Consider the following 9,338-nt stretch of genomic DNA (forward strand, 5'->3'; position numbering starts at 1 on the left):
CGGGGGGTTGTTGGGTTGGTGTGATTTGTTTATCGGCGGGCTGGGCGGGGGCGGAAGTTCCTCGAATTCTGGGTTAACGCAGCACAACAATTTTTGTTTATCGCTGAGCAAAGGCGCCGGTAACGGTAAACTTGAGAGCGACGAAATCAGTGAATGTGCCAAGAGAGAGAGAGAGGGAGGTGAGAGTGCAGTGAGTGCGCAGAGAGAGAAAATCGTTTTTTAGAAAATATATTTTTGATATAATTTTTAAGCAGTTAAAAATGTTTACCCATTTAAAGACATCCGTTAATCTTGGTTTGAATTTCATCCGTTTGCATTGTTGCTTCTTACTCACGTAACATATTTCAAAGCATACTTTTTGGATTGCTAATAATTAAAGAAAATTTAATGTACGTAAATAGCTGGAAAAGTTAAATTAATAATTATTTTCATGTGCACTTTTTTTAAGTAATATATTCTTTAATATATACATACCTAAAAACCCTATAACAACACCAAAATTTAAAATAGATTATTTAATTTATGTTCGGAAAACTATCCAAAAATAGTTTTCGATATCCAAGTTTCGTTATTTATTTTTGCTTTTGTCGCTGTTTTACATACTTTTTGCTTATACAAATGTTTCACCGTAATAGTCAACCCATGTATTATTATTCAAAATAAAATAAGCTATGTTTCATTGAGAGATTATACGATTCTGTTATCAGAGCCAAATATATTTCGTTATAAAAATATGCGTCTGTCTAGTTTTTATAAAAATTTGCTAGTTGAATAGGTAAATGCAAGTGTGGAAGGCTTCGTCACAATTCGATTAACTCTCAGTACTTAATGAGGGAATGCACTTTTCCATCCAGCCTTTTGCGACCCTCCAGTCCAACTAGTTCCATGACCACCAGGCTCTCCACGACAACGCCACCCACCTTGCCGATGAGTTCAGTGGCGGCCACCAGGGAACCACCTGTGGCTAGTAGATCGTCAACGACAACGACTTTTTGGCCGGGCTTGATGGCGGATTTTTGCAGCTCAAAGGTGTCCTGGGATAATTAAGTTGAAAGCATAAACATCTTTGTGCTTGGGAATAGTAAGTAATATATTTGGGAGTACTCACAATACCGTACTCCAGTTTGTATTCCACGGAAACCACTTCTCCCGCCAGCTTGCCCTTCTTGCGAATCGGAGCACATCCCAGGCCCAGCTCGGTGGCTATGAGGAGATTAAAGAGGAAGCCCCGCGAGTCCAGTCCCACGATGACCTCCGCCTCGGGAGCACTTTCCCGGATGTGATCAACAAGCAAATCGCGCAAGTACACACATGCCTTCGGATCGGTGAGGGCTCCGAATATGTCACTGATGTTTAATATGAAAACAAATGATTTTACACATTAACAACCTGATAAGGGTCCATTTGCTCGCCCATAATCATCATCGCAGCACTATTAGTGCTCCAATCTAATAACCTCGAGTGACGATAACTCACCGGAACAGAATGCCCTCCTTTGGGAAGTTCGGATACTCGCCAATCTTGCTCTTTACATAGTCTAGCTTGTCTTCCGCGCTGATTGAGGGGCTCATTTTTCTACTTTTATGTTTATTTATTTATTAACTTAGTTATAAGGGACTTTTTACATGGGTTTTCTGACTGTAGCGCTACGTGAGTGCGTGCCCAACTGCGGATTGCCGTACGGAACAGCTGATAAGTCAGCTGATATCGGGGAAGGTGGTTGCTATAGATGGGAGATATGCCACACGATGAACGGTCGTGTTGAGTTCGCTGCGCGGTCGATTTGAAATTGAGGTGGATAAGGTGCTGTGGGGACTTTTAAACGCTTTGAAAATATAAATTCGGAAAAAATTAATATAATGCCAAATCGTCGGTATTTCACTATTGAAAGCAATCAATATAATTTATGGGTTTTGATTTAGTTAACTACAACCACTCTTCTCTTTATGATATATATTGATGATATGATATTTCGTATATTTTCTGTGTATTTCCACATTTATCTTAGAGTTCTAATGTCGGCTAGCTATTTCAAAACCAAACATTTGGTTTGACATTTGCTTGCACAAAGAAAGCAGTTCAATGAATGCGGCAAACATCCTGCAGGTAGACAAGAGGCATTAAGAAACCTCCCCCGACTTTTCTCTGGGTCTTTCTCCAGATCTCGAGGCTATCAGATAGATAAGTGGAGAAATCTCAGTAATTCTTTGAGGGAAAGACATTGAATGCAGCACTGTTTATCGAGCTAAATGATTGAAAAGAAATGCCAACAATTTTCGCTGCACTTATCAAAGGCGGGCCAAGATCGGGAACTCTCACCTGGACTCCATCTCTCTCTCTCTCTCTTGTTCCCTCTTTCTCTCGGTGGCCCACTCACACAGGCACGCAAGTGAATGTGAGTATCTGTGTGTCTGTATCTTAGACTCCCAATGCCAAGAAAGATTCAGTTCGTTTCTCAGCGCCGAACGCGACGGTTCAGTTTTATTGGTTTCTTCGGAAGAAGCGGATCGAATTCGAATTCCTTGCCCGCGATTTTTAATAATTAATGCAAACTCGCGAACAATAGTAGTAAATTAAAATAACAACAATAGTCCGGAGGAACAGCTAAAACCGAAACCTGTTCTCGACCAACGTAAGCAGCGAAATAACGCATGAAAAAGCAAGAGTTTGCAAATCCTCAGTTTGAATTCGATCTTAACGGCAGAAGTAAATGTCAGACGACAAAACTGCGCCCCGTTTTTGCCATTTTAAATGTCGGAAAACGACTCTAAAGGCAGCCATAAACAACAACCATACTGCAGTTACTCCAATAACAACTGAAACAACAAAGTTCAAACAACATAAAAACGTGAAAACCTACAAAAAATATATACATATGTATCTATGCAACATTAGACACAATATAGCGAAGTGCAGAAACACATTCACAATCGCATACTTGTACGGTTGCACTTGGAGAAATAATTGGGAAAATAGCTTGAGAAACTTGTCACAAAAGCATTGTAGTCTTAGGTTTAAAATTGGTTTAAAATAGTTGATACTTTTGGATAACCTTCAACTCGAAATGGTTTCTGAAATATTTTAGAAACTTAACGCAATTTCTTCTCAGTGTGCTAGTCACACACACATGCATAACTTGGCAATGTGAAGACGTGCGTACGAAAACTGCAACTGCAACAACAACTGCTGCAACTGCAACTGCAACAACAACTGCGCGCCCGAGTAACGTGAAAAACCAGAAAGAGGCACAGTTTTTTGTTTTTCTGCTGGGTTTTGTTTTTATATTTCTTTTTTGAGGCAAACGAGCATCTCTACTGAAACGAAACTTCTGCGGCTGCGCAGAGGCGGCCTTCGTGATGAAGGGCATGGAAATAGGGCGCTCGGAAAGCAGCAGGAAAAAGGGAAATTTATGGCCGAACTTTGGAAGATGGATTGTAATATTTCCAAAAGTTATGTTATGAACAGATGGTTCACATATTTCACACTGCAGAGTGTGAGTCAGTAGAGCTGATTCAGATTAGCTTACGATTTGAAATATCCCTGATATTAGATAGAACCTCTAGCCGCTCCTGACTTTTTCGTAGGCAAAAGCCGAGTGAAGAATCTCGTTGTGAGCTGCGATTATGCATAGACCCCCATTGTAGTTGTTTGGGCCCGTTGATCATGGTTGGCAGCTTGGTATGCGCGAATGTTTGCTAACATCCAAATCGTGATCTAATAAAAAACGTAGGGAAACAGAGACACATACCAGCGGCCCACGAGCGAGTGGATGAGTGAGCGGACCAGCTCTGGATGGGATCGGGTCGGATTGAAGACTCTTCAAAGGGGCTGTGTGGCATCCACCACCAGCAACTTTCGCAAAAAGTAAGCGCTGAAAAAAGCGGACTTCTCCCAAAATGGATGGCAGCTGGAACGGCTGTCAATACATTGAGTAACTGACCGCAAAAAAAGTAAAATTTTGCCGGTTCTCCGTGTCTTCAATCCCGTTCCGTTTTGCGGTTCTCCCTGCTGGGAGGAGAAAAGAAATCGTCTGTTTGGAACACAATATATGCAGAAACGATCATCACACCTGGACAAAAAAAAAAACAAACACATTGTATAAAGGGGGGAACCCGAACCCAAAGAAATGGGCAAAGGCGAAAAGTTGGAATAAAAACATGGAACAAGAGCCACTTTAAACGCCATTTCCGCATAATTCTGAAATGTAGGAACCAGTTTCGAATGGTGGTGGCTGAAATTTAGCAACTTTTTTTGAGAAACGACGAACGTGTTAATCAAGCCAGTGGCACCAAAGTCTTTAGGTTCCACTTTGTTGGCCAAAACAAACCATAACAAGCTGGTTACATGTACATGTAGCTCCGCTGATCGCCAAGCGGAACAATGAGAGATTTTCCCCCGCTTAGCCGGTGAAAAGCTGAAAATGTGAAAATTAATTACCAGTGTGTGGCCAATTGGTAGCTGTTTTGGCTGTTTGATGGCTCCTCGGCGTCTCTCGGGGCGAGGGAATCCCCATTTCAAAGTCAGAAGCCGCTCCAGACACGGTTTACTCACCACGCGGTCGTCTGGCTGTGCCTAATGTGAAATTTATGTTTATAAAGTAGAAAGTCATCCGCGGCTCAGGGAGTTCGAGTTGTAGATGGATATGAAATGACCAGTGCGGATCGAAGAAAGCCCCACTCTCAGCTTGGAGTGCAGTTTTGCCAACTTCAACTGCCACTGCAACTGCATTCTTCTTGGCTCCTCAATTTGGCCGGCGGCCACGTTTAAGGTATAACCATTACCCAACTGACCTTATTTCATCGCTCATACGAGTGAGTATGTGCAGTCCCAGCTGAAAAGTCGCCGTAATTGCTGATATTGCAACTCACCCATAGCCGTTGATTTTCAGCTTGTTTTCGAGTATTTATTGCAGTGCACAGGAAACTAAAGTGCAATGTGATACAGGTCTTGTTTCTTTACTGACAAGCAGATTTTTAAAGCAGCTGAAATGTCAGTTTAAAAACTGATTGATGGTTTCTACATACGATCAAAGATACAAGAAACATATGCAATATATGACAATTAGTAGTACCAGCAGATCTTTGATCTCGTTTTCTTAGTGTATTTGACTTTTGGAATATTTCTCACATATTTTTTGCCGTGCAAGTGAAACTTGTCCGAAATCGAAATGTTGGAACCGCCGGCCGGTGAGCGGATGTAACCCAAGTCGAGCCAGAGTACGCTGATTTTGCTGCGTCATACGAACTGGAGAGCCTTCCATCCGTTCAGTGGTCACTTTCTTTTTGGTCACGTTCGAATTCGAAAAACCATCGATGCAGTTGAGTTTAGCACGCCCAACAAACATTGAAAACCAACTGCAAACAACGAATTACCCCATAGAAAGAGACAAGCTGGAGATAAAGGAAGTTATTAGACGTCTGCGGTTTGTCTGTCTGGTCGAGTGCAATTTTCCCGAGACTCGCTTTTCAGGCTCTGCATGCATGACTCACGGCCAAGATTTTCCATCGATTCGATTGGTATGGGCCAAGTTATCACGTGCCGACAGGAAAGTTTTCATCGTCTTATTTACTGGGTTGGGCTCGTAGTATGTTTGTTCTGCTCGGGCCGACTCTCTCTTTTGTTGTTAGCATTGTTGTGTTAATCGATTCCACTTTTGCCTTGGACTCGAACTTCAACTTCCAACTCCCATAATTGAGTCTTATTCTCTTTGTTTGCCATGGCTTTAATTCACCATAATGAGCCAATCTTGACCAAGTTCCTTTTGTTGTACTTCTCACGGGCAGATACTTTTGTGTTTGTGTTACAGTTTCCTCAGTTTCGAAATCAAAATAAATGTGATAAATTAAGCGAGCGCACAAGGCTGGGAAAACTTGTTGGAATGAAAAGCTAATGAAATTACATTTTAGGGGCATATTTTTCGAGTCTTTCAATAAAGATCTGATCGAATCGCAAACGAGTTTATTGATCGCCAGCCAGTTTGGGCCATGAATCATGGCTAAAATTAGGCAGTCAAGACACACAGATTTCGCATAATGACTCTCTCCCTTTGACATAGAATTAGTGGCAGATATGAGGCAATAGTGGAAAGAGTCGTTAGCTTTTGGCCAAATAATTGCTGATTTACATAAGCAAAAGCAAAAATGTGGCCCCCGGCCACTTCTCTCTCCCCGGTTTCGCGATTATCATTCGCATTCGAATGTGTTTTGATTGAAGTGAAGGGGAAAACCTCATAAAAAACATGTTTAATGATTTGAAAATGTTTTCGAGTGGACCCGACACATGCAGATGGATGGAAAGTTATCATTTGCCAAATACTCGGTCACCTCTTGCATCAGAGTTCCCTGACTCAAAAGCATTACTCTATCGCCACGAGGTCATCAAACCGAAAGCTGGCCAATTTAATAGGATTAAGTAAAGAGCGCCCCAAAACCGATTTATGACCAGCAGAAACGCAATTGTTCGGGTTGCCCTGATTGCGTTGGTTCCATCTTTCAATTATTAACCAGCAAGTTGGTCGCCAAACACTTATCCACGCTCGACTCACTCCATTCATTCACAGGCAGACAAAGCAGCATTCCCCACTCTCTAAAAAATGGGAACGAAGATCGAGTACGTGGACACCACGCACCTGTACGCCTCCAAGTACATCCGCAACTCCAAGGCGATCGGTGTGCTGTGGGCCATCTTCACCATTTGCTATGCCATCATCGGCATCGTGGCATTCGTGACACCAGGTGGGCTAATTCGGTCTCATTTATTGGCAATAGTTCCGTGACTGATCTGCTTTACGCCCCTTTATTCCAGAGTGGATCGGTGATCCGGACAACGATGGAGCTGGTCGCCTGGGCCTCTGGCAGCAGTGCCAGCGGGACGAGATCTTCGACAACTGCCGTCGACGATGGGAGAGCATCTTCGAAGTGCCCACATTCTCGTTTCAGGTAAGTGAGCCGAGGAATAGTGGACTAGAAATGATATATATGTAGGTGTTTCTTTCTGATTCATACATATGTATATATTTCACTAACTTCTAAGCGCCCTTCCCAAAATACGATTACTCGCCAGATACCTGTACTTGACCAATTTCAATTTTTACTTACCTGTCTTCAGTTGGCCACATTCTTTATGCTGGGCGCCATAGCACTGGCCTTGCTGACCATATTCTTCTTGGTTTGTTTGCTGTTTATGAAGTCGACGCGTGTTTTCCACCTTTGCGGTTGGATGCAAATCATATCAGGTATGTGTGCTGACCTATCTCCCACTCTATCACCTTGTGTTAACTAGTTAACCATATCGAAAACATCACGTTCATGTGTATACACAGTGTTTTTGATGTTTTCCCCTATTGATAGTTGTTGTATGTGTTGTTATCTCTGTTACATATGGCTATTTATTGATTCCAGCTATTTGCATGATTGTGGCCTGCGCGGCGTTTCCCTTTGGCTGGAATTCGGACGATTTCCGTAAGATCTGTGGACCGGAAGCGAATCGCTTCGAGCTGGGCTTGTGCGGCATCCGCTGGGCTTATCCACTGGCCATAATCGGTTGCATAGATGGCGTGGTCTTGGCCACTCTGGCGTTTATCTTGGCCACGCGGCACGTGCGCCTGCAGCCAGATCCGATATACCAGAACTCGCTATACAAAGGTGGGTTATGCGATGCTTCTTTTCCGTTGAAGAAATCTACTTGTGGTTTAATTTTTCGCAGGTGAAATCAACAATGCTTACCTCACAGATGCCATCAGCTTGGCGGGCTCGAGGAAATCCAACCCACGCATAACTGGCTTGAATTTGCAGCCCATTTTGCTGGTGGCTCCGCCAAACGAGGATAGCATATCGCAGTTTTCTCGTTATCACTGAGCACACCATTCAAACAGCCAGGACGCCAACCAATTAAGCTTAGCACGTGCAAGAACCAGGGGTGAAACTCAGCTTAAAGTTTTCCATAAATCGTTCAAACGATTTTTAACCGATTTTCGCCGCAACCATAAGATGAAACTATGAAAATGTGTGTGGTATGTGTATTTGAGTGTGAAAGTCAGCGAGTGAATGATTTGTATATGCCGCTTAGCCCGACTGAATGCCAACTTGTAGTTGTAAGATTGGATTTTAAACTATAATTTAACATTTCGTGTGAATAGCTTGTGCCTAAGTGTATGCTTCGAATAAGTTAAAAGTTAAAAGAGAGTTCCCGAAGCTCTGCCTGTAAATTATATACCCATAAACAATAAACATGTACAAATATTAAACATAAAACCAATGTTTATTTCGACCACAAATAGCCGCCTCAATTATGCCATCATCATCATCATCAAGGTCAGCAACTTCTGGACTAGGCAAAATCAAATTATGACCAACCCACGCATAAAAGCCCATAACGAACAACTTAGCGCCCAATTTGTTTGTCCTTAGTCTGGATTCGAATTCGGATTCAGATCCCTCCCCACTCCCCCTTTCAATAACCATTTGGCACATACTTTTCCAATAAAGTATTTCCAAAAGATCCGGGAGCATACTCCCCCTTCCACAGTGGGAGGCAATTGAAATATCCCGGGCAGGAGATCCGTGCCGAGTGCAAGTGGCTCCGGCTCTTCCCCGGCACGTTTTAATATTCTTGTATAATTCATAAGCAATTCCATCACGGGCCTAAGTGGCCAACCAGCTGACGCCGAGCAAATCGCTCCAAATTCGACAGGGAATCCACCCCGAGATGGGATTTCACTTGACTTCTTTGAGATACTCTCAATCGGTGTTGTATACATTTTATAGGGACTTAGTTACACATAAAACTATAATTGTTTCTTCTTTTATTCGTTAGTGAAATGTTAAAAATATTTTCTTAAAAATCTACCCATTGAAAAGTCGCTGATTTTTTGTTTTTGTAGCCTGCCTTTGGGCTTTCATCCAGAGCATCTAAAACTTCGGCTTGCCAGTCGGCACACAACTTTGATTGTTTTTATTTACTTGAGCCATTTCTTTTGCCGCCTGCAACATATGGCCAGCGTTTTTCCAATTGTACTCACGCATTTTCCCGGGCCAACCCCCAAGGAAATGCCACCCAACTAGCCAATATGGCAATGAAGATCTCGGGTATTTCTGGGTGGATTTTGATGTGCCAATTGTTTTTATTCGATTTTATGGTGCGCAATAAACGAATTTTTAACTTTTGTTGTCCTTGAGGTTTGGCGGCCATTTCATTGCGAACATCGAAGGACCTTGGAGGGGGCTGTTTATAAGGGTGGATATGTGTGGCTTGCGTTTATGGCGCCGTTGGCAGCACATGTTGTTGGCGAATATTAGTTTATCACTCGCCGTTTTATGGATTTCCAAGTGGCTGAGGCA

At 42.7% G+C, this 9,338-nt stretch overlaps 2 protein-coding genes across 5 annotated transcripts, besides 1 other annotated feature; one reads left to right on the top strand and one right to left on the bottom strand.

Annotated features, from left to right (window-relative positions):
• Positions 1 to 580: 580 nt before the first annotated feature.
• Aprt (Adenine phosphoribosyltransferase) lies at positions 581 to 1,805 on the bottom strand. 3 transcript variants are annotated; one of them, NM_001299979.1, is made up of 3 exons: positions 1,477 to 1,678; positions 1,109 to 1,346; positions 581 to 1,034 (listed from the first exon to the last, which is right to left on the bottom strand). In NM_001299979.1, the coding sequence occupies exons 1-3, from the start codon at positions 1,569 to 1,571 to the stop codon at positions 819 to 821; spliced, it is 549 nt and encodes a 182-aa protein (NP_001286908.1). In that variant the 5' UTR covers positions 1,572 to 1,678; the 3' UTR covers positions 581 to 818. The 3 variants fall into 3 exon arrangements, with proteins under 3 accessions (NP_001286908.1, NP_001286909.1, NP_476637.1); NM_001299980.1 differs by having other exon boundaries at positions 678 to 1,034; positions 1,477 to 1,805; NM_057289.3 differs by having other exon boundaries at positions 678 to 1,034.
• A 637-nt stretch (positions 1,806 to 2,442) lies between these two features.
• Tmhs (Tetraspan membrane protein in hair cell stereocilia) lies at positions 2,443 to 8,248 on the top strand. Of its 2 annotated transcripts, none has more exons than NM_167926.3 (6): positions 2,443 to 2,632; positions 6,560 to 6,734; positions 6,805 to 6,938; positions 7,108 to 7,234; positions 7,401 to 7,643; positions 7,705 to 8,248. In NM_167926.3, the coding sequence occupies exons 2-6, from the start codon at positions 6,593 to 6,595 to the stop codon at positions 7,854 to 7,856; spliced, it is 798 nt and encodes a 265-aa protein (NP_728691.1). In that variant the 5' UTR covers positions 2,443 to 2,632; positions 6,560 to 6,592; the 3' UTR covers positions 7,857 to 8,248. The 2 variants fall into 2 exon arrangements, with proteins under 2 accessions (NP_728691.1, NP_647674.1); NM_139417.3 differs by lacking the exon at positions 2,443 to 2,632 and adding an exon at positions 6,276 to 6,509 and having other exon boundaries at positions 6,564 to 6,734.
• Positions 3,175 to 3,213: a mobile genetic element.
• Positions 8,249 to 9,338: the final 1,090 nt, after the last annotated feature.

The sequence above is a fragment of the Drosophila melanogaster genome, chromosome 3L (assembly GCF_000001215.4).
Source record: "Drosophila melanogaster chromosome 3L".
In the NCBI taxonomy this organism is placed as follows: domain Eukaryota; kingdom Metazoa; phylum Arthropoda; class Insecta; order Diptera; family Drosophilidae; genus Drosophila; species Drosophila melanogaster.